This window comes from Bos taurus, chromosome 5, assembly GCF_002263795.3.
Source record: "Bos taurus isolate L1 Dominette 01449 registration number 42190680 breed Hereford chromosome 5, ARS-UCD2.0, whole genome shotgun sequence".
NCBI lineage: Eukaryota > Metazoa > Chordata > Mammalia > Artiodactyla > Bovidae > Bos > Bos taurus.
In genome coordinates, this window is record NC_037332.1 from 39,766,609 (window position 1) to 39,792,892 (window position 26,284).

Here is a 26,284-nt window from a genome sequence, read left to right on the forward strand (position 1 = left end):
TTCTTGCCTGGAGAATCCTTCGGACAGAAGAGTCTGGCGTGCTACAGTCCATAGTGTAGCAAAGAGTCGGACATGACTGAAGTGACTTGACAGGATTGCATTCATTTCAACTAAATCAGCTCTACCTTACCAAGGAGAGCAGACCTTGATTTGACTGTGAATGCTAAGCTCTAGCTATTCAATCACCTGAATTAAGAATTTTAGAAGCCTTATATGCTAATATGCATATATATGGTGAAAAGTTATGGTGGGAGGGGAAATTTAAGATTTTGCAGGCATTTATTATATGCTAGGCATTTTAACTCTATCATCTATTTAACACATAGAATTTTAGGAAGAACAAGTGGAGTGGAGAATGTTTTTGCTAGTCCAATATCCTCCTTTTGTTAATAGCACCTGGTGTCCCATTTAAGGGAATCATCCTTTTCCATTTCATGTGGTTCTGGTGAAACTTCTTACAGTGTTCTTGCCACCATCCAGTTATCTAGAAAGATGGCCAGGGGTCCCATGGCCAGCCTCCTGGGGATAGTATGAGTCTTTAATGAGATTTTATACCTGTAATAAGTAGGAAAAAGAATCTCTAGTGCTTTGGAGCCACCAATCAGTAGAATGTAGGGTTGGACCAGTCAGCATCCATGATTCCTGCCACAAGAAGATAGCCTGCCTATGAATGAAACATGTGCACAGGGAGAACCAGAATCATCAGATGGAGAGGTAGCTCTCTGATGACACTATTTAAGCCCTTATACCCAGCCCCTGTATCTCATAGATGCAATTATTTGAGTCAACAAAGTCCTTGTTTGTCTTAAACTTATTTGAGTTGAGTGTTTGTCACTTGCAGCTGAAAGGATTCTAAGTGATTCAAAAGTATTACTCTTACTTTATGGTAAAGGAAACTATCTTCCAAATGTCAACTTACTCATCAAAGGTTTCACAAGGTATCTCATAAGGTAATAACGGAGTTAGAATATGATCACAGGTCTGTCCAACATTCATGATCTTTGCATAACTACATTATAAAAATTTCTAAAGTGTACATACAGTAAAATTCCCTTTTTTGTTGTATAGTTTTATGAGTTTTGATAAATAGATTTGAGTCACTGCCATCAGTTTTGGCACCCTTGAGAAGTTCCCTCCATGCTGCCCCTTTTAGGTCAAACTCTCCTCCTTACTCTTAACACTTTATAACCACTGACTTGTTCTCTGTCCCTAGAATTTTGCCTTTTCCAGAATGTCATATAAATGGAATCACAGTCTTTTTTATCTGGCTTTTTCACTTAGCATAATGTATTCTGTTCCATAGTGTTGTATATTATCAACACAAATGTTTTATGAAAGCATGCCTGGAGTCGTTTTTCAGTCTAATCCTCATTAGCATGAGTGGGGCATGTGTGTGTGTGTGTTCAGTTCTCAGTCATGTCTGACTTTTTCCAATCCCAGGAACTACAGGCCGCCAGGCTCCTCTGTCCATGGAATTCTCCAGGCAAGAATACTGGAGTGGGTTGCCATTTCCTATTCCAGGGGATCTTCCCAAACACGGGATCAAACCCACGTCTCTTGTATCTCCTCTATTGACAGGCACATTCTTTACCCGTGCTTCAACTGGGAAGTCTGAGTGGGGATATACAGGTTTTAAAAAAAGGAAAAGAGACATATACTGGGGTGAATAGTATTCTAGATTTATGTTCAGTTGGAATCTATGAATGTGACCTTTGTTGGAAATGGGAACTTTTTAGATGTAATCAAATTAAGATGATGTCAAACTGGATTAGGGTGGGCCCTAATCCAATGACTAGTGTTTTTATGAGAAGAGAGAAAATTATTCCTTTATTTATATTTTTTAAACTTTTTTATTTTGTACTGAGGTATAGCTGATTAGCAAACAGCACTGTGATAGTTTCAGGTTAACAACCATGGGATTCACCCTATATATACATGTATCCATTCTCCCCCAACTCCCCTCCCATTCAAGTTGCCACACATCTCAAATTCTGCAATTATCCCTTCCTCCTGTCCTTCACCCCAGCAACCATAAAAAGAGAGAAATTTAAATACAAACGGAGACTGTCACATGACAACAGAAGCAGAGATTGGAGACATGCAGCTGCAAACCGAGAAACACCAAGGATTGCCTCCAACCACAAGAGAGGCACAGAACAGATGCTCCCTCAGAATCCACATGAAACCAATCTTGCTGACACCTTGAATTCCAACTTCCAGCTTCCAGAAATGTAAGAGAGAGATTTCTGTTGTTTGAAGCCACTCAGTTTGTGGTCATTTGTTGTGGAAAACCTAGGAAACTAATACAAGAAGGTATGAAAGTTAGGGGATTGCTTTTAAGGCAGCTTTCATAAAGCAAAAGAGCCTGACTGAGGACATAGGATAGATTAAGACAAGTTTCTTCACTTCACAGTTTTGCCTTAGGATATGCCCAATTGAATTCAAGAGTCAAATAGTAATAGCATCATGGGTACTGATGCATGTAATTTCTCCAAGCATCAAATTTATTAGTAGTAATTGAAAAGTGAAACCTGTTCTTTAAATGTGATAAACAATGTAGAAACTAATTTTGGCCTCCCTACCCACTAATTTTGAAGTCAACTCATTCATAACCACTCATGTTTCCATTGTGGAAAAAAAAATGCTCAAGTTGGAGAAGGGGCACCTTTCAACAATCTTTATATTAGCCATCTCCAGAAGATTAGAGATTCAGGAAATTAGGTATCAAAATTTAACTTTCCATGTTACAAAAAGGGAAAAGAAAAAAATAAAATAAAATCCACATTTCTCTAGAGAGAAAACCTGAAATGCATTTCAGTCTGCTGCATGGATTTTAGACACAAACAAATTAGGGGACAATTTTAACAGACAAAAAGTATATAGCATTTTGACACTTAAGATATAGAACCAAAAGACAAAAAATGAACAAATTAACATTTTAGATAAACCAAGAGAATGGATTTATTTTTAAGAGAATTTAAATTTTGTATCCATGATGTTTATATTGTTGATTCAATTTAAAATATCAATTAATCTAACTTGTAATAATGATGAAAACCTGTGATTCTCAAACCTGGGATCCCTTTTAGACTCTCACAAACAACCTAAAAAGATACAGATCCCTATGCCTCACTGCCCAATTTTGATTTGGTAAGCCTGACTGAGGCCTAGGAAATCTATTTTGCTTTTTCAAATTCTCCAGGTTATCCTGATGGACAACCAGGTTTGAGAACAACTAACAAGGAAAATGCACTCACAGAAAGAAGCTTTGATCTCCCAAAGCCTGGAGAATTAGAGATGGGGTCAGTCCTGGGTCAAATACCAAAAGTAAAATATTAGAATGGAAGTAATATAATACTTAGGGTCAAGAAACAGAGGTGGGGTCCAAAAGGGGAACCAGGGTGCAGGGTGGAAGCAAGCTTCATGAAACAGGAAGAGAGGTCAGAATGCCAGTGAGAAATCACAATCAGAACGCAAGGGAGGATGTAAGGAAGAAGGCAGAAACCTCTGGGATTCAGCATTTGAGGTTCAGTCTGGCTCAGGACTCAGAGAAGGCTTCACCTGTACCAGATTCCTGTTTGCACAGCTATGCTTTTAAGTAAATTCCTCCATTAAGAGTATCAGCTCATTCAGGGTTTAAACAGTCTCTTATTTTTTCAGTATCTAACAGCTTGCATTAGTGTCCAGCATAAGATTGAGTGATATGCACTGACCTCTCCATAAATTGGAGACATCTCCCAGGTGATCATATGTCATTGTAATGCTTGTGTGTGCATGTATATGTTTTTATGTATATTTTTTTGTAGAACGCTTCATTGAACTGCTGTTTTGTTTAATATGTAATATTTTTTCCATGTTATTAAATTTTTAAAGAAAATCCTCTAAAAATGAATTTTCAAATTCAGGTAAATTGAAAGGACAGTTGTTATTTCTTGGGTAACAGTAAGACATTTATTTCTTTATAATTTTTTTTCATTCATAAAAAGGACAAAGCACAGTCCTATGCTACTCCATTGAAAAAAATGATAAAAAATAACTAAAAAAATCAATTCAATATTTATCAGTATCAAATAAAACTACTACCACCTTTCCTTGAAATACAAAGAAACAACAGATGTATCTATCACTATATAAAGTTTAATTAAGAATCTTGTGTCTTAAAGCAGATGATGCATTAGTTTGACAACAGTTTAAACCTGATGGTCCCAGTCAAATTTGTACACGTCTATGAGGAAATGAAAGCTTGAATTATCAGTGTATGAGAGATTTTACTCTATTTTATCTCTGTCACAAATTTAAAATTAAACAAACAACCTTCAAAGTCTGTTTTCTTCTTATCTGTCAGAACCATTTCATGCAAAATCTAACCAGTTTTGCTCTTTATTACCATACATAAGAAAATAAAAGGCAAGCATGCATTTGGCAAAATATTTAGTTGTTGATTATATAAAAATGCCCAACATGGGTCACATTGCAAAAGGAAAACCCCAAAGTGTAACAATGAAAACACAAACATTTGTACAGAAGGCTCACAGAGTATTTGTTTCCCGAAAGTATGAAGAGATTTTGTTTCTTTTTCAAATAATTAAATATTTTATGAAATCTGGCAATGATCTCAGACTGTTGACATACTTCTACTGGGGAATCATCCCTTTCACTTGTTTTTAAAAAGTTTCATTTTATAACAAAGAGTTAAATGTAAACTAATGAAATATTTATTGGTATTTTCTTAATGAAAGCTCTAAACATTTACACATAGATATATAGTACAAAAATTATACAAATTAAAGAAAAGGGGGTAAAATAGTAATAGATCTATTTTGCTTCCTGTAGATATTTTTATGAACCTATAAGTTATCCTTTCTAAAAAGATAAACTCTATCTCTAATTAGCTAGCAAGGTTGTGCTAATAAAATAGGATTATACCTCTTGAAGCATCAGACATTGCACTATTTCATTAGCCAGCTAATCCTTTATTACTTCTTTCACATCCACACTCAAACACATGTCCGTGCACACCATGGAGAATGAAGAAATGTGCATCTTCCTTTTCAGGACTTATAAAAACCTAAAATACCAACACTTGGGAGATACCACTGCACAGACAAGCTATTTGTCTCCTCCCAGCCTTCTAGTTTTGGATACTCTTCAAAGTACCATTAACAAACCTTGATTTGGTATTTTTAGCCAGTTTTCGGTATTGCATTGAAGCAGGAAATTAATTTAAAACTAAATTTAAAAAATAATGGGGAATACTGTAGTTTTTCCAAGCTACAGGTGATTTCTTGATCCCACACCTTTAATAAAGAAAGGTTTTACTTATAATGAAGCACAAAAACAAAGACACTAGAATATTAGATAATTCTGATATTCACTTAACTGACATTTATTCCTAGCTATGTAAAGCCTGTCACTTCTCAATTAAAAAAATGGAAGCTCTCTACTTTTTAAAATTGATCATTTCACATATGAATAAATACAGCAACATGATGATACTCTATCACAAGAGTTATGATTTTTGAGGTTTGAAATTGATAATAAGAAAAGCATAAAAGAACATCAGAGTAGAATACAAAAGTAAAAAAAAAAAAAAACTTCATACAGTATGTTAATTTTACTATTAAAAAACTAACTTAAAAGAATTACTGATTCTGAAAACCAAATGTTTAGAAAATTACTTGCTTCCAAAATAGGAATACTTATCATAAGTTCTAGAATTTGGTTTTCAATATTCAAAATCTTCCAACTTATTCAATAAAATGATTTGGTATTGGAGATTATGTCTAATTCTTCAGTTCTATTATTTTTTTCTAAGAAAACTCAAAATGTCAAGAATGATAGGGGCCATTCAAAAATATGCAGGACCCAAAACAGAGAGGATAGTACAAGAGACTATAGTACTCTTACATTTACCACATACGATCAACACTTCAACCTCTATTATATTTCACAACTTGTTATTAAATTTAAAGCACCTGTGTATGGTGATTTTACTTTCACTCTACAGCCTATAGTATTGAATTGAACACTGTAACTTGTCCCATTGGATTAAATCATGCAACTGTCACAGAATCAGTTTAAGTGGTTTATAAGGCATATTGGAACGAGTTAAAAACCATTTTATATTCATTTAAAAGTTTATTCTTTTGGATGAAGGGGTTCCTGAATGCCTCAGTCATAACATATGTTGTAAATCAGTTGGATAGTTTGTTAAATTATGATTTATTTGGCTTAGCGTGGAGCCGCAGGGATTGGAAGGAACTGTAGTCATCATAGGGATGAAGGGTGTTCTCTGAGCTGGGCTGGGAAAAGCAGGTTGTCACACCACATTCAGAATTCCAAGTAGACAAGGATGCCAAGGGCAGGCAGCAGGAAGCCGAGAAGACATGGTGATAGGATGGATGCACCTATAATGCAAATCAAACACGTGCTTATTAGTTCATTGATAACAGTCACTATTGCTCATTTCTTCTGCTTTGGGGAAGACCATATTATGTAACCCTGAAAAACAAGTGTTTCCTTTGAAAAAAATACCAGCTTCTCTTAGTCTTAAGTGACTTAGTAAAAATAAAAATGGTTGATAAAGGATTTTGTGTGTGAAAGTATATGGACTATTTATACCATGAGTTCATATAAATCATTTAAGATAATAAGATCACAAATGTTTCTATTTTGCGTATGATCCAGCAGTCCTAAACTTCTACTAGAAGGCACTAGGTCAAGAAACATACATAAATAAGTGAAAAATCATAAGTAAGCTGTGACACAATAAGATGAAGAGATGCAGCAAAAATGCTAATAATGTTAAACCTGGGGCAAAGACATTGAAGAGGAGAAGGGGACAACAGAGGATGAGATGGTTGGATGACATCACCAACTCAATGGACATGAGTTTGAGCAAGCTCTGGGAGTTGGTGATGGACAGGGAAGCCTGGCATACTGCAGTCCATGATGTCACAAAGAGTCAGACATGCTAAGTGACTGAACTGAATGACATCATATGTATACTGGAAGATATTGCATGATCTCATATCCCATATATCAATAGTTTTAAAACATTTAGGGACTTATACACAATGATTTGAGAAATGTATTTTTGATAATAATAATCTATTCAAATTTATATCTAAAGAACAATTGCCCTGAAATATTAATGCTGTGATTTAAGAATAAAAATGATGTGATATTCTATATACTTAACATACATCTTGAATGCCATCTAGAAGGGCTCTTCCTGTGCTAAGGAAATTTATAGGTCTAAGTCCAGCATCACTGGAATTCTTGAGAAAGGGTTGAAAAGTGGGATCAAAAATGTATACTCTTCCTTTCAACTCTCCACAGTTATTAAGAACTCTTTTCAATGACTGCACTGCTGGGAAGAGTGGCAGGCTAAAGATACAGTCAACAGATTGCAAGTATAATAGATTTGTGTCCATTTGTGTAAATATAATAGATTTGGAAGTTCTCTAAATTTGAAACTTTAAGTCATTGTCATCAACGATATCTACAGCTGTCTAAATATCCCTTTCTTTGGAATATTCTCCTTACATTTTGAAAGACTCAAGATTGAAGAGAAGAATCTTTTCTTCAATTTGGTCATTGAAAGCACAGTCATACTCCTTGTAAGGTGGACAATGATTGTGTCTACCTATATTCCGCTATTGCCCTGTTAGCAGCATTTGGTGCTGCATGGAAAAGAGAGAAAACATTATGAGACACACATAAAGGGGTTCTTAGAAGTGAGCAGGGCAGTGAGGGTAAAAGTGGGGCCAGAACAGTAGGCACAATGTAAACGGCCCTCAAGCAGCTGCCTCATTATGGAGATGCTGCATAATAGCACTACCAGTAGCAATGATGACACTAATAATAACTATGATAGCTGCTATTCACTGCTCTATAATTACAAGACAGAAACCACACTGGCCTTTTATGTGTATTGTGGTATTTATACGGTAGTCTAAGATGGTAGAACTTACTATCCTGACTCTATAGATTTGTTATTGTTGTTGTCCAGTCACTCAATCACGTCCGACTTTGCGACACCATGGACTGCAGCATGCCCGGCTTCCCTGTCCTTCATTATCTCCTGAAGTTTGCTCAAACTCATGTCCATTGAATTGGTGATGCCATACAACTATCTCATCATCTGTCACCTCCTTCTCCTCCTGTCCTCAATCTTTCCCAGCATCAGGGTCTTTTCCAGTGAGTTGGCTGTTTGCATTAGGTGGCAAAGTACTGGAGCTTCAGCTTTAGCATCAGTCCTTCCAATGAATATTCAGGGTTGATTTCCTTTAGAATTGACTGGTTTGATCTGCTTGAATTCTAGCGACTCTCAAGAGTCTTCTCCAGCACAGTATGAAAGCATCAGTTCTTTTGCTGTCTTGTTCACCGGGTTATTGTTACCATCTTTCTAAATTCCATATATATGCGTTAGTATACTGTATTTAAGAGACACTGATGTATAGAACAGTCTTATGGACTCTGTGGGAGAGGGAGAGGGTGGGAAGATTTGGGAGAATGACATTGAAACATGTAAAATGTCATGTAAGAAACGAGTTGCCAGTCTAGGTTCGATACACAATACTGGATGCTTGGGGCTAGTGCACTGGGACGACCCAGAGGGATGGTATAGGGAGGGAGGAGGGAGGAGGGTTCAGGATGGGGAACACATGTATACCTGTGGCAGATTCATTTTGATATTTGGCAAAACTAATACAATTATGTAAAGTTTAAAAATAAAATAAAATAAAAAAAAGAAAGCATCAGTTCTTCAGAGCTCAGCCTTTTTTGTGATCCAAAGCTCATATCCATACATGACTACTAGAAAAACCATAGCTTTGACGATATACACATTTGTCGGCAAAGTGATGTCTCTGCTTTTTAAAATGCTGTCTAAGTTTGTCATAGCTTTTCTTCCAAGGAGCAAGTGTCTCTTAATTTCATGCCTGCACTTTATAGATTTTGTAACTCAGATTCAGATAAAATTGCTGCTTAAGACCAGTAGCCAGTAGAAGACAGAGCCAGGATTAGATCTCAGATCAGCCTGGCTCCAAAGTCCATGCTCTTTCTACATTGCTGCCACTTTCTACAGATCACTTTGGAAATGAACCAGGTCTAGAAAAGCACTAGAATGCTACATCCTGCACTTCAAGTGTCAAGGCAGAGCACTGAAGGAAAATCAATGGCATAGGGGAAAGTGGAGAGCCTAAGCTGTTTCCAGGGGTATTTGTTCTTGTAGTTTTCCTTCTCTTTTTCTACACAGATATTTTAAAACTATGCTTCAGCACACACATTATTTTATTCAATAAGATGACCAATAATAAACCTCAATCACACAGAAAAATATTAGTTTTCAATGTTTGACCTAATTTAAATGATCTTTCCCAAAGACCTTTGTCTGAGAATGACAGCAGGGTCTCTGAAATGCTCTGTCCTTTGACCACAAATTACATTAGTGATGGGTACACGTTCGAGTATTTGCCTGAATATGTGGGTTGTCTAAGTACAAACTGTGGCAACAGAAAGATGGTTAGTCAACTGTGAATGCCATTTTAAAGTTTTGGTGTTAGTATGAAAACCAAATATAATTTCATAACTTGTGGCTGCAACATCAGGATATTTGATTTATTTAAAATAAACTCTTCAAAGTTTATGTGTGTTATATTTAATTTCTCTAATGGCTCAAGCCTATGTAATTGTGGTCTTCATCTTCAATTCTCTTCCACATTCCAAACAGAAATTAGAGACCTCACTGAATTGCTATTTAAAGTCATTTTAAATGTGGGATCCCCATATTCTTGAGGGGTTTTAAACATATATTCTTTTTTTACCTAACAAAATGTATATAATATTGCTATCAAGAATAATTTCAGTACTTACATGGTTAGTTGTAAACATGTATTTTGCATCAATGCAAGGAGACCTGGATTCGATCCCTGGATTGGGATCATCCCCTTGAGAAGGAAAAGGCTACCCACTCCAGTATTCTGGCCTGGAGAATTCCATGGACTGTATAGTCCATGGTTGCAAAGAGCTGGACACAACTGAGCAACTTTCACTTTCACTGAATATCAAACATGAACAAATCATCAATCTGGTTAATTACTTTTGCCTATAAGAACTCATGTAAAGCCTATTTAGAATACTATGTCATTGGGTTTCTGGATTTTTTTTTACTCTTAACTGTCTAGTTACACATTGAGAAGAGAAATTTAAGTAAAAAACAAGCAGTACTTAACAATCTTTTCAGGTTTTATGGTAAGTAGACGGTCACTCCAGGCTTCCTTGGTGGCTTAGTGGTAAAGAATCCACCTGCCAATGCAGGAGATGGGGGTTTGATTAATGGGTGGGGAATATCCCCTGGAGAAGAAAATGGCAACCCACTCCAGTATTCTTTCCTGGGAAATCCCATGGACAGAGGAGCCTAGTGGGTTACAGTCCATGGGGTCACAAACAGTCAGACATGTCTGAGCGACTGAGTACTGAGCATGAGCATAAGACAGTCTAGTCAGCTTTTAATACAAATGTCTTTTCTGATGCTTAAGTTTGGACATGCTCCAACCCAAATTGCTAATGTTTGCTATAATTTTCTCCTCATGGTGTCATGCTTTATGTTCACAATTTTTAACATTTTGTGAACATCTTCAGGACAGGGAATATATCCAAATTATATTTTCAGCTGTGTTGTCTAATACCAAGCTCAACATATAGTAATTTAACTATAAAGGTACGATATAAATAATTTTTACAGTTAATATCCCTGAATCTTTTCTGATTGTGGAGTACAAGGTCAGAAAGACAGTAAAGGGGTAAGACATAGGGGTTTAAAGAAGACAAAGACAACCACGGTGACCTGGTTTAAACAATGTTAAAAATCTGCAACATCAGAAAGGCCATGTTTTACTCCTCAGCCCAAAGCGTTCTCCAACTTGTCTTAGTGGGATGTTACTTTGGATTCCTTCACAGTCTTATCCTTGGCCTTGGGCTGGGGGAAGAAAGTGTTTTGATAAGATGATTTATCCCCATCTTCATATATATTAGGTGTTTTAGGAATACATCAGTGTGTGTTTGTGTTGAATTCAATAAAACTCCCTCTGGGATAGCAGCAAGTTTGGAGAATATAAAAGTCTGTCTGGGATTGACAATAAAATCAGCTAGGAGGGGAAAAAAAAAAAAACACAACAAAGTGACCTGTCTTTATTCAGGTTAGTTATATGAGAGACAAAGATAATGCCAACTGTGAAACATTTCTAAGATCATGCAGCGACTAGAAAATGCAAGAACAACCCCATCACTGAGTGGCTAGTGTTGACTTACCAATAATATTCCATACCTTCTTTACTCTTCTTATCTTTTACTAGGAACATGCAGCTGGTAAACTACTCTCCCCTCATGATGGGTCCCTGGCATGCTAAGTCACTTTAGTCGTGTCCAGCTCTTTGTGACCCTATGGACTGTAGCCCACCAGGGTCCTCCGTCCATGAGATTCTCCAGGCAAGAATACTAGAGTGGGTTGCCATTTCCTTTCCCAGGGGATCTTCCCAACCCAGAGGTTGAACCCATGCCTCCTGCATCTCCTGCATTGGCAGGTGGGTTCTTTACCACTAGCACCACCTGGGAACCCCCATGATGGGTCCCAACCCTCCTTAATTCCTGATACTTCTGGCCTTATCTCAGAAACAGCAAATAACTCGGAACTGACTGCTTCTTCCCTTAGACCCTCCTCTGGATTATTCAGCAAGAACTCAAATCTTACATAAGATGTTTCTCCTTCCTACTTGAGTGGTGCTCCATGACTGTGTTGAGGTGTGTTTCCTTGTTACATCTAGTCAATTACAGATGGTCTGATTGCCTGTCAGAGTATGACTTTGTACTTGGTCTTTGGATGTTTAGATTTTGAGAACAAATAGGCAAATATGAAGGTCTGTAAGCAGGCCACTGTCCTGCCAGGAGATGTAAGGGTATACTAAGAATAGTGTCATGGGGCTCTAGAGCCAAGCAAGGACAATGAAGCCCACATTCTGCCTCTGCTTTCAGTTGGCTAGGTAATCCTGAGCATATTCTTTAATCTTTTTGTGTCCTAGTTCCTTCAAGTAAGAAACAGGGATAATATATCTCATGTCTTTATTGTGAGAAGACATGGAGAAGATGTGTATCGATGGTTCTTAGTGTGTTTTAGCAGCATAACCTTTCTTCAGAAGCAATCATATATGGAAGCTCTTTAACTGAACAAGGAGGGAGAGGGGATGCTTTATTTAAAGATGGGCCTGGGGCAGGGGACCACAGATATTTTTTACCTCCTTTACATTCATGCTGATTCCTGTACTCCCTCAAGCCCATCACTCCAGAAAATGAGTGGCGCTTTGCTTATCACAGTTTGAAAATAGTTGTTTTATGTACAGCACTTCAAAAAATGCATGGCTGATAGAAAACTCCCATAAATGACAGTGATTGATACATTTGATGTTGTTCATCTCTTTATATAATCCTACATTATATTTTTGAAAAATAGTTGGATAAAACCAAAGGAAAACAATAGAGAAAGCAGGTGTGCCCCCTGCACACAATTTACATTGGAAACCTATATGCCTACCTACTGCTCCCCAGTTACATATTGTGTCCTGTTAGGTCACAAACAGCCCTGAAATGTCCTTTCACATATCAACACCGGACATATTGCACTTTTCTGTAGTTGCCTAGCTCGAGGTGCAGAGAAGGCAATGGCAACCCACTCCAGTATTCTTGCCTGGAAAATCCCATGGGCAGAGGAGCCTGGTGGGCTGCCGTCTATGGGGTCGCACAGAGTCGGACACAACTGAAGCGACTTAGCAGCAGCAGCTCAAGGTGATCTCCTCTGTGACATGGTAGCTGGGGATTCTTTATTTTAATTCACTGGAACTCAATGAAGAAAAAGCTGATTTTGCACTGCTTTGGGACAACTAGAGCCAGTTAACTGAACACTTGTGTCTGCCAGATTTCTGGCTTTTATCTCTTCTTCCTTTGCAGATTGCCTCACATTCTCAGACTGACTTCTTCAAGATAGACCAGAGTGTGAAGCTCACAATTATACGTTCTTAAAAGCAAAGAGATGATTTTTTTTTAACGCCAACTCCAGTGAGAAAACTCTCAAGGAAAGATTCTTATTTGAGAAGTCTGAGCCATACACCTACTGTAAGACCAATATTGTGGCTGAGTTAGTGGATTTGTGTGATTGAACTAGATTAGAGCAGGTGCCCATCCCATCCCTCAGTCAATCACTCTGGCCAAGGAGAAGGGTCACTTAAGAAGACATTAACCTTTCTAATCTTAGGTATTAATTAAGAGCTTTGTTTTTGGAGTTAGCTTAAGCAGTTTGGCCTCCTGAGTCTATCACTCCCTGGCTGTGTACCCTTTAGAAAATGTTTTGTATGTGTTTACCAATTAGATGTTGTGAGGATTAAGTGAGAAAATGGCATTTATTTTCCTAAATTTTGTGACAGAGGTGGGTGAAAACAAAGTTTAAGGAGGAAAAGCTGTTTCTTACTTTGAAATCCTGACACATAACTTAATATATGAGTGAATTTTCTGACCAAGATCATTTTTTTAAAATATCACACACTCCAATTTTCTTGCAGGACTTAACACAAAGGATCTGAAGTCTTTTGAGGCAAAAAAAAAAAAAAGAAAGAAAAGAAAACTATTTAAAATCTGTCTTGACTACTGGGATTTTATTAAATATCCCAGACAAAACAATTATAGATTTGTTATTGGTAAATTAATTTCTGGGCTTTCCATCTTATATGTCTCTCTCTCATATTCACTCTTACATTTCTAAAGAAGTAGGTAAACCAGTTTTAAAAGTCCTCATAATTATAGCCTCATCATGCCCAAAAATCATATCAAAATTAGGTTATTTAGCATGTGCTTGTTGGCCAATAATAGACCATATGTTTACATTTCCCAGCAAATAACCAGACATCACTCTATGTGCTTGCTCCTTTCTCAAGGAGGAAATGCATTCTTACAGTTTAGCATTTCCTGACAAGGGAAAGACTAGAGTCAACGGTAAGGAAAGTATATAACTGCCAGGATAAGTAGCCGGCAAACCATACACCCTTCTTCTGGCCCTTTTCCTGACCCACTATTTTTTTTTCTTGCTGACAAATCAAGGGATTTTATTGGGAAATGGTGCCTGGGCAGACAGCAGGAGGGAAAAGAAACCCAGGATTGCCATGCCACATGGTTCACAGTCTCAGTATTTTATGGTGATAGGATTAGTTTCCTGGTTGTCTCTGGCCAATTACTCTGACTCACGCATACATTGCTCAGCCAAGATGGATGCCAACGAGGATTCTGGGAGGTGGTAGGATACGTGGAGTCTCCTTTTGACCTTTCCTGGATTCTTCCAGTTAGTCTACCCTATTTTTGATCCTTGCCTAGAATCTGGTAAAGAATTTTCAATAAAACTCCTGTAACTAATGAGGGTAACCGTAAAATTTACTCTGGGCCATATACCAGAACAGTTATTTTTATAAATTGTCTAAGAAGAATTAAAAGAGATATCTTTTTAAAAGTTAGTTCACTCTGCTAACTCTTGGGGGAAATGTTGAGAAAGTTTTCAATGTTATCTCAATTATTATAAGCATAAATACCTGCCTTTGGTAAAATGGAATAATCTAATCTATTTTTAAGAGTTTCTGGAAAAGAAAAACAAAAAAGAAATAAAAAATTAAAGTGGATTTTTTTCTTTGAGATACTGTAGACTTTTTATATATTTGATGATTTATTTTTTTGCTTTGAGATCTATTTTATTATAGTGCCTATGTGGTATCAGCTTGCTTATTTTGTGTTTTATAATTTTTTCTCCTTATATCTCTTTCAGATAGCAAAACATTAAGCTGTATGAAGAAGAGAAAAAGGCAATTTAAGACCTATTTATAGTCCTGTCGATAGCTAGTTGTATAACTTAGAGAAAAGAGAAAATTTGGACTCAAAATATGGCTCTGAGGCTGGCATGATCTTTGGGCATTTTACTTGTCAAGGCTATTGATTTTCCTTCTGTAAAATGATAGGGTTCAATATTTTAAGTCCTTCGGTTCTTAGTATGGCTATTAGTATGTGATTCCATGCAAACCATGATTAATTTAAGAATCTCAAGGATTGAGCCATAAACTTTGTAAAGATATTTATTATATTTCTCCTTATCTATGATAATCTAAGTTGATATTTGTTTATATATACATTAAAAGCTTGATTATGTAAGTGATAGTGGTTATGATAGTTCTTTAAAACTGGTGAAACCCACTAATCTTGCTACTCCTATTTGTTTGGCAATTATAAACCCATATGTCAAGCAAAATGGTGTTGTTTTTGGCAAGGGTATATGATTTGCTGGCAGCTTTTTCTGGTAGTTGCATACTTTCCTTACTGTTGACTCTGGTCCTTTCCCTTTTAGGAAATGCTACATTGCAAGGATGCATTTCCTCTTCAAGAAAGGAGCAAGCATTTCTAATAGAGTGATGACTGCGTATTTGCTGGGAAATGTAAACATAACTTTTGTCTATTATTGGTCAACAGTTTAGTTCAGTCGCTCAGTTGTGTCTGAGTCTTTGCGACCCCATGGACTGCAGCACACCAAGCCTCCCTGTTCATCACCAACTCCTGGAGCCTACTGAAACTCATGTCCATTGAGTCGGTGATGCCATCCAACCATCTCATCCTCTGTCGTCCCCTTCTCCTCCTGCCTTCAATCTTTCCCAGCATCAGGGTCTTTTCAAATGAGTCAGTTCTTTGCATCAGGTGGCCAAGGTATTGGAGCTTCAGCTTCAACATCAGTCCTTCCAATTCCAATTCAGGACTGCCAATTCAGGACTGATCTCCTTTAGGATGGACTGGTTGGACCTCCTTGCTGGTTAGGGTTAGGGTTAACAAGCACATGGTGTGTAGCCTAATTTTAATATGACTTTTGGGCAAGATGAGGCTATAATGCTGAGGACTTTTAAAACTGGTTTACCTACTTCTTTAGAAATGTAAGGTGCGGCTTTCACTAAAGCATGAGACTTGGCATTAAGAAAAATTCACTTGAATACTGTTATGTTCACTTGAGTGTGCAACCTCCTGCAAGGTACTGAATATCTCAGAGTCTCCATTTCTTTATCAGCCAAATGGGGAATACTTCCATAGCACAGTATTTATGATAATTAAATGGAAAAAAGTTAAAAATACATAGTAAGCGCCATCTCATAATTATGAATTTGAAATATGACATTTGGTGCATTCATTTAAAAATTACTACTTAGTGAATATCTATGAAAATAAACTGAGCATGGGATGAGGCCAAAGAGACTCAGCACTCTCTTCTCTGCTATGCTATAAATTGTTCAACGTATATATAATGGATTTCAGGGGGTTAATTTTTTCCTCAAAATCCTTAACAAATAACTTTGAAGCTTTTGCTTTTCCTTATTCACAAACAAGCAGAGCCAGCCTACTGGATCACCTTTGCTTTTGGTGCTGGAAATAGCTCACTGGCAGAATATTCTAACATGGATAGCCCTGGAATAAAACCAACTGGTCATGAAAGTCAATTTTTCTTAAACTTATCAGTGTATATAATCAAAGAAATTCAAAGAAATCCAAAAAAGGAAAGTAGGTAGATACATCTTACTACAAAGCCCACTGAATTTTTTTTTAGTTCTTTTTTAAAATAAATGTATTCATAGAGGATCTATTCTGTTTAGGCATCCTTAAAATTATATGACAGATAACCTATTTTTAGCAGATACATATTTGCATGCCTATTTATGGTACTAATATTTGTGGGACAAGTCATCCTCCAGTTCTAGGAAAGGTTAGGTGTCTTGCCTTTTAAATTTGCTTAGAATAGTAGATTTTTCAAGAGATGAGTGCTGAGGATGACACAGAAAATCCTGTGTCAATTGGCACTGTGACCCCTGTAATGGGAACTCCTTCAGTTTTATGTAACTGCTCTGTAGGACCCTAACTAGGCAGCCATCTTTCATCTGGCTGGCCTACCTGGGGGTGGTTTCCAATTCACAAGTCAGGTTTCAACAAAGAATAGATGCAGGTTAATTTAAATTTAAATATTACCTCTGCTTTTCTTTCCAAATCAAATCTTCACCTAACAATGAGGAAAACTCCAAAATTTAAATATACAGGTAGTGGTAATATAAGAATAAAAATGATTTCTTTAAAATTACTTTATTTATTCATAAGTTTTCTTTAAAACTGGCCCAAGTAATAATATTTGTCCTTAAAAAATATTTGTTCAAAAGATTATTTTTATTTAATTTACTAAGTGCCTGCTCTGTCCAGGAAATTTTTACAACATGTTATTTTGCTTAATTCTTATAATACAGTTAAATTTTGTCTCATTATCCTCATTTACTGAAGAAAGGCTTAAGGGTCAGATTTGTCCACCTAGCAAAAGGCAAAATTGGCTTTTGAACTGAAACCTGGTCCCAATGTTATTTTCTCTACTCCAAAGATGCTACATGAATGCTTCCTTCCATAATGTAATGACTTGAGAGTTAGAAAATATTACGAGTATCCAAACATCTCCATGCCACAGAAGTCAGACTCCAGTCCCCTACTGGTTAAATGTGGTGGTTCAGAGTCACAAATACTTAGACGCTTTCCCAGGGCAAAACCAGAAAAACGTTCTATTTGATTTTTCTTTGCTTTGGGGCTATGACAAATAAGTGACTCAGCTGTTTGAGGTGGTATTTTTTTACTTAAGATTTTCCTTTTTAATTCGACCCTGAACTGATATGTCTGTCAGACTTTGGGGCCTACTGCAAGATTCAGTGTCAGCCATCTATCATCAAGGATTAATGGGTGCCTCGCTGTTTTTCCACATACACATGAAGTTCTTATAAGAAATTATCTGAATTCATTGAACCTTCACAATTATTAAAAGGATTATAATCAAGTGAAACTTCTTTTTGTACTTTCACAGAAGAAACAATTTCTCAGCTATTGTAACAACACTCTGAAACAGATATCTAAGGAGTTACTGGCTGAAATCAGCACTAATTACTCTAAAGGATTTATAAGATTTTGTGCTGATTCAGTAGAAGATATAAAAATTTTTCAATAACTTTGGATGACACCTACATGGAATTTTTGTTCTGTTTATATATTTTTAAGAGTTTTTTTTTTTTTTTTTTTTTCCCCCAGGAGGCTCATTCTTAGTTATGTTTCATGGTGCTAAGCCCTGAAATTTTAAGCTCTTCTAAATTCTTTTTCGGAGAAGGCAATGGCACCCCACTCCAGTACTCTTGCCTGCAAAATCCCATGGACGGAGGAGCCTGGTGGGCTGCAGTCCATGGGGTCGCTAAGAGTCGGACATGACTGAGCGACTTCACTTTCACTTTTCACTTTCATGCATTGGAGAAGGAAATGGCAACCCACTCCAGTGTTCTTGCCTGGAGAATCCCAGGGACGGCGGAGCCTGGTTGGCTGCCGTCTATGGGGTCGCACAGAGTCGGACACGACTGAAGCGACTTAGCAGCAGCAGCAGCAAATTCTTTTTGGGAGAAGGCAATGGCACCCCACCCCAGTACTCTTGCCTGGAAAATCCCATGGATGGAGGAGCCTGGTAGGCTGCAGTCCATGGGGTCGCACAGAGTTGGACACGACTGAAGCCACTTAGCAGCAGCAGCAAATTCTTTTTAGGTTCACAAAGGACAGGGAAGCCTGGCATACTGCAGTCCATGGGGTCACTAAGAGCCCGATAAGACTTAGTGACTGCACAACAACAACAAAGTGGAAGAAAAGAAGGTTGAATTTCATCACGTGTATGAGGAGTTTATTTTAAAAGTCTACCTAGTAGTTACTCCTTGCTAACCAACAGGAATTCTGGGAAATGCCTTAAGGAACCATTTTGTTTATACTGAACATGTCAAATTCTTATACAGTGAGTGGCAATTGAAGTTCTTTTGTCAACATCTATTTTTCTAACCAGTATTCTTCCAGTCACTTTATTATAAAATATCTGGAGTAATTATTGACTTTTTCTCCACAAGACTTGCGTCTTGTATCTTGTGTCTTTATGCTTCATGAAAGTGTATTTGCTTTGTGACAGTGTACTGTATACAAAGGCACTGTTAGATGTTGATTGATGATGATATATGAATATGCTTAAAATAACACATGGAGAAGGAAATGGCAACCCACTCTAGTAGTCCTGCCTGGAGAATCCCATGGATTGTAGCCTGTCAGGCTCCTCTGTCTATGGGGTCGCAAGAGTTGGACGTGACTTAGTGACTAAACCACCACCAAAATAACATAACTGTCACGATATTAAGGGAAATATTATAAAATCTAGAAAGAAGTTTGAGACTACTAATTTGCTTTGATATTTATTTCCCCCGGACTGTCCTACCTCTTGTTCCCTTTCCCTGGCTTTTCCATGTTAGGTTCCACATAGGAGCACCACCTCTCTCGACCTCTACATTATCTGTTTTGTCATTAGTCTTTTTTGCATCCTTCTGAATTACTTAGCTCAGTTAATCATTTGCCATTCATTTTTAATTACTCAGAATGGAAAACACAGAATCATTTTCAAAGGGCTTTTCTTTCTCACTTGCATACACCATCTTGGTCACCACGTATAATTGATTCCATCTCTAAGAGAGCTCTAGAATCTCTCTGCTCCACTGTCTCTCCAGTCTCTCCCATAGTTATCCAGGACTTCATCTCCTCTTACTTAAACACAAGAAAAAGTAAACAGATGAAAAAAAGCAATCTACCTCCTTTTCAGTCTGTCTATAACCTATAACTATATTTACCTTCCTCTACTTTTGGAATCCTCCTTAAAGATACACTGAATGAGACGGCATTTTTATGTGTGCTCAGAGTCAACACTTGTTTCCTCAAACTGAAGTGCTATTTTACCTCCTTTTATACCTGGAAAACACTCACTGATCATAAATGAGTCATTAAAGTATTATTCTTTTAAATAATTGTGCATGAATTTAATTATTTCCTCCTAGGTGTTTGCTGGTGGCTCAGACAGTAAATAATCCACAATCAATGTGGAGACCTGGATTCGATCCCCAGGTTGGGAAGATCCCCTGGCAACCCACTCCAGTGTTCTTGCCTGGAGAATGCCCATGGACAGAGAAGTCTGGTGGGCTACAGTCCATGGATAGAGATTATCAAGCCTCCTCTCTGCAAAGAGTCAGACAGGACTGAGCAACTACGCACAGAGCACAGCTTGCTTCTACAACATTTTGTGCTGAAAATTATTTTCTCACCTATCTTATTTTTCTAAGACTTTATGGTTCTTTAAGAACAGAGACCATGTTCTTATTCATCTTCCAACTTCTAGGGACCAAGTTCTACCTAATACACATTTGATGCTCAGTACATTTTTGTTGAATGAGTTACACTAATGGTCCTGCTTTAGAGAGTCCCTCCCCCAGCACTGTAGTTCCACCAAAGATCTCTCTCTCTCTAGACATATCTGAGAAAGATGTAGTACAACAAATTAGTTTCCCTATAAAATTGCCATTTGTTTCTAGACACAAAATCAAGCAATCATCCTGAGAGAGTCATTTCCTAGGCAGGTTGATAAGGAGTCTAGGGGTCCCCAAGGAGAGAGGGGTCTGGAATTCTCAAGGAGGAAGAAAGGACAAACTTTTTTTCTTTCTCCATATTCCTTAGGATTATATAACAATAATGTATCCTGCCTAAGGACAGTCTCTGGATTAAACCTTCTGTTATCTTAAAATGTAAATTATAGGAGTAGACCTGGTCTTTACAAGGATGTATCCTGCCTGAGGACAGTGTTATCTTAAAATGTAAATTATGGGAGTAGGTCTGATGAGGTCTTTACAAACTCTGGACATTCTTTGGATTCATTGGAGAGTATATAACTTCACTGCTAACACTAGCAAGCGGGTACTCTTTCTGCCCCCTTCTGAAGCCTATGTCAGAAGCTTTCTCTATCTCCTTTATACTTTAATAAAACTTTATTACACAAAAGCTCTGAGCGATCAAGCCTCGTCTCTGGCCCCGAGACGAGATTGAATTCTTCTCCTCTCCGGGCCAAGAATCCCGGTGTCTTCATGTGATTCAACAACAACCTTTCAATTCAATCCCATTTAACCTATATGCAATAAAGGGCTAAAAACGTATATATGAACAAACAAGGTCTTTCACTGATAGTCCATTTGCTGAGAATAACTGCTAGCCAGATGACTGTTAGCATTATTTTATAATTTGGATTAAAAAAGTAATAGAATTCACCAATATAACTTAGCTACACACTAAAACTTTACTATTTTTTTCCTCTCGTGATAGTTCTCCTAATGACGGTGTGAGATTTTTGTGTCACTTAATGTCTTTCTTGCTTTCTATAGTGTTTTGGAATAGCTCAACTGGAATTCCATCACCTCCACTAGCTTTGTTCGTAGTGATGCTTTCTAAGGCCCACTTGACTTCACATTCCAGGATGTCTGGCTCTAGGTCAGTGATCACACCATCGTGATTATCTGGGTCATGAAGATCTTTTTTGTACAGTTCTTCTGTGTATTTTTGCCATCTCTTCTTAATATCTTCTGCTTCTGTTAGGTCCATACCATTTCTGTCCTTTATCGAGCTCATCTTTGCATGAGATGTTCCTTTGGTAGCTCTGATTTTCTTGAAGAGATTCCTAGTCTTTCCCATTCTGTTGTTTTCCTCTATTTCTTTGCACTGATCGCTGAAGCAGGCTTTCTTATCTCTTTTTCCTATTCTTTGGAACTCTGCATTCAGATATTTATATCTTTCTTTTTCTTCTTTGCTTTTCGCTTCTCTTCTTTTCACAGCTATTTGTAAGGCCTCCCCAGACAGCCATTTTGCTTTTTTGCATTTCTTTTCCATGGGGATGGTCTTGATCCCTGTCTCCTGTACAATGTCACGAACCTCAGTCCATAGTTCATCAGGCACTGTATCTATCAGATCTAGGCCCTTGAATCTATTTCTCACTTCCACTGTATAATCATAAGGAATTTGATTTAGGTCATACCTGAATGGTCTAGTGGTTTTCCCTACTTTCTTCAATTTAAGTCTGAATTTGGCAATAAGGAGTTCATGGTCTGAGCCACAATGATGCTGTGAAAGGGCTACACTCAATATGCCAGCAAATTTGGAAAACTCAGCAGTGGCCACAGGACTGGAAAAGGTTGGTTTTCATTCCAATCCCAAAGAAAGGCAATGCCAAAGAATGCTCAAACTACCGCAAAATTGCACTCATCTCACACGCTAGTAAAGTAATGCTCAAAATTCTCCAAGCCAGGCTTCAGCAATATGTGAACCGTGAACTTCCTGATGTTCAAGCTGGTTTTAGAAAAGGCAGAGGAACCAGAGATCAAATTGCCAACAGCCACTGGATCATAGAAAAAGCAAGAGAGTTCCAGAAAAACATCTATTTCTGCTTTGACTATGCTAAAGCCTTTGACTGTGTGGATCACAATAAACTGTGGGAAATTCTTCAAGAGATGGGAATACCAGACCACCTGATCTGCCTCTTGAGAAATTTGTATGCAGGTCAGGAAGCAACAGTTAGAACTGGACGTGGAACAACAGACTGGTTCCAAATAGGAAAAGGAGGTCGTCAAGGCTGTATATTGTCACCTTGTTTATTTAACTTCTATGCAGAGTACATCATGAGAAACGCTGGACTGGAAGAAGCACAATCTGGAATCAAGATTGCTGGGAGAAATATCAATAACCTCGGATATGCAGATGACACCACCCTTATGGCAGAAAGTGAAGAGGAACTCAAAAGCCTCTTGATGAAAGTGAAAGTGGAGAGTCAAAAAGTTGGCTTAAAGCTCAACATTCAGAAAACGAAGATCATGGCATCCGGTCCCACCACTTCATGGGAAATAGATGGGGAAACAGTGGAAACAGTGTCAGACTTTAATTTTCTGGGCTCCAAAATCACTACAGATGGTGACTGCAGCCATGAAATTAAAAGACGCTTACTCCTTGGAAGGAAGGTTATGACCAACCTAGATAGCATATTCAAAAGCAGAGACATTACTTTGCCAACAAAGGTCCGTCTAGTCAAGGCTATGGTTTTTCCTGTGGTCATGTATGGATGTGAGAGTTGGACTGTGAAGAAGGCTGAGCACCGAAGAATTGATGCTTTTGAACTGTGGTGTTGGAGAAGACTCTTGAGAGTCCCTTGGACTGCAAGGAGATCCAACCAGTCCATTCTGAAGGAGATCAGCCCTGGGATTTCTTTGGAAGGAATGATGCTAAAGCTGAAACTCCAGTACTTTGGCCACCTCATGCAAAGAGTTGACTCATTGGAAAAGACTCTGATGCTGGGAGGGATTGGGGGCAGGAGGAGAAGGGGATGACAGAGGATGAGATGGCTGGATGGCATCACTGACTCAGTGGATGTGAGTCTGAGTGAACTCCGGGAGTTGGTGATGGACAGGGAGGCCTGGCGTGCTGCAATTCATGGGGTGGCAAAGAGTCGGACACGACTGAGTGACTGATCTGATCTGATCTGATCTGATAGTGTTTTGGTCATTTTTACGTTGTGAATATGTTTAGAATATAATCTTGGACCAGGAAAAGAAGACTGTTTCTTTAAAGGAACATATTTAGATATTTTAACTTGCGTAATTTCTGCTTTAAGAATTTTACCTTTAAATCAAATGAATTTCCACACGGACTCTAAATAATTAAAGCAATCTGAGTTTACTTACTTTTTCAATGATTATTTAGATGCTTTCTCATTAGATAATGGTAGAGACTGTGAAGGTCCTTTAAATATAATTAACAAAATATGGTCTGGATTTGGCTGCTGGAAATCTCACTTCTTTCTCTGGTATTTACTACTTGTTCTGCAATGAAGAATTACTTATGGAATGACCTAGATATTTCTGTGTGTCTTCATTTTTCCTCCACTGTGCCATGCCATTTCCCAGGATCAGGTTCTTGTTAAAAATTGCCACATGAAATTAACCTCCTCTGGACTTAATATAGAGACCAACAACACATGTAGAAAAGCTAAGTCATCTGAACCCTGGACTCTCACTTAACAACAATGTGATTTTTGGCAAGTTACTTAAACTCTCTGATCTCAGTTATTTCATCAGTCAAATGAGGATAGCTACATTTATCTACTTGAGTCTTACAATGATTAAAGGTACAGAAAGTGCATTGCAATTATAGAGAAATACTTCACAGTCGGTAGCTATTCCTACTGCAATTACTAGAAAGTTCTTTTCCTGATATGCTCCATTTGTCAAAGAAGAGATTGCCACTCATCTGTGGTCTCTGCACGTCACATTCCACAAAATGTTTTTACTGGACTCAGGAAGGAAAAGACACTGGGCCAAGTCCAAACTGAAGGGCATTTGCTAGGTAACAACTAAGAATTAGGAAACCATTCCAAGACAAGCTGGGAAGGAACACACTGTTCTGTCTACAATTTAACCACTCTGGATTTCCAAAGCTGTACAAACTTGAATCCAGGCCTGGTACAGAATTGAGGAGACCCTAGGCTGTAATGTCCCAACTAGAAGCTGAGAAAACAAAGAAGGAAGTCACTGCTGAGAAAGTTACACAGGTATGATCTACCTTGTAGATACAGTTACTGGATATTTTAGCTAAGTAAGCAGTAGACATCTGGATGTGATTAAAATTTAACCTAATCAATTCTGCTTTTTAAAAAAGATAGCATCTGTAAGTTTTCATGAATTCAATTAACACACAATGAGAACCTACTACTACTCTGCCTAGTGCAGAAACAGCCATTCTGCCCCCTGAGATCACAGATGAATTACAAGTCAACCTTGCTGTAATGTTGGTTGCACTCAGAATGCCTAAGACACCATGGGAGCAGAAAGTGGGAAACTGCAGGTGGTGGCACAAAAGGAGTTTCTGGGAGGAAAAGGGACACAAGCTTAGCAAGAAGAGATGGGACAAAATATACGTATGTGGTTCACAAATGCCTTTTGTGATAATAAAATATTTACCAAGAAATGCATACTAAAAAAATCTAATGAAAAATAATCCTTGATATTCAAAAGGAAATAAAGTCTTATGCTAAGCCATGGCTTTATTATCATCTAATTTAATTTAAAGTTCTAATAAATCCCCTAAGCAATATTAACTTCCATAATTAATCCATACTGCTGCTACTGCTAAGTTGCCTCAGTCGTGTTCGACTCTGTGCGACTCCATAGACGGCAGCCCACCAGGCTCCACTGTTCCTGGGATTCTCCAGGCAAGAACACTGGAGTTGGTTGCCATCTCCTTCTCCAATGCATGAAAGTGAAAAGTGAAAGTGAAGTCGCTCAGTCATGCCCGACTCTTAGCGACCCCATGGACTGCAGCCTACCAGGCTCCTCCATCCATGGGATTTTCCATGCAGGAGTACTGGAGTGGGGTGCCATTGTCTTCTCCAATTAATTCATATAACACTCCAAAATAATAAAAGCATACAAATGCTTTAAAATTTAAGGAGATAGTTTATCATGATCTTTTTTTAACATAAATGTAATATAAATATACATTCTGTTAGACTGTATTTCAAATATAGTTGTTCAGTGTCAGAGAAGTTATTAACCTAGGAAAAGAGCCACAACAAAAATGTCTTAGTTGGAATAATGAGAACCTTTAGTTTTAAAACCTGAAATGTTGCATACTACCTACTTAAAATGGCTGAGAATAAGCCACAGATAAAAAATATACTGGTGTAACATATTCATTTTAAAATGTCATGAGACATCACATTTTAAAATGAATACATATAAATAGGAATTTATCAAATTTGTACAAATTCATCCTTAGACTTGATAATCTCTAAATATAAATATACTTGTATATGAATATATTTAGTTCATTTAGTAAATAAAAATTAATATTTTCCTGTAAAGCACACTATGGATGTGTTGGATTGTTGTGTTCAATGGTGACTGCTAAAGTTTAAATAAAATTACTGAGTAATTGCTATAGACTCTAAGTACTTTTGCCTATATAATAGGTTAATTTTAAAGATAAGAAATTTGTTCAAATTTAAAGTAAGAAGACATATTATTTTGTTCCTTGCCAAAGCAAAAACTGTATAATCACATTCTCACTGTGATTTTCCATCTTTTGTCTAGCTAACTTGCCTCATACATCTGATGTAATGGATACCAATAATTGACCACAATCTCTAATTTACAGAGAAATGCTTATAATAAAACATGCCCTAGGAAATACTTAAAATAATGAATTTAATATTTCCTGAAAAATATATGGCTTATTTTTCTTTCTGATATTAATGCTGTAA

At 37.5% G+C, this 26,284-nt stretch overlaps 1 protein-coding gene across 3 annotated transcripts in view; it reads right to left on the reverse strand.

Moving 5' to 3' along the window:
* Positions 1 to 3,928: 3,928 nt before the first annotated feature.
* Positions 3,929 to 26,284, reverse strand: part of CNTN1 (contactin 1) — a 404,879-nt gene continuing 382,523 nt past the window's right edge. For 2 of the 3 annotated variants that reach the window (XM_010805057.4, XM_059886103.1), the window contains one exon: positions 3,929 to 6,407. In XM_010805057.4, coding sequence (XP_010803359.1) covers positions 6,331 to 6,407 — 77 coding nt within the window. In that variant the 3' untranslated portion in view covers positions 3,929 to 6,330. 3 annotated transcript variants of the gene reach the window in all.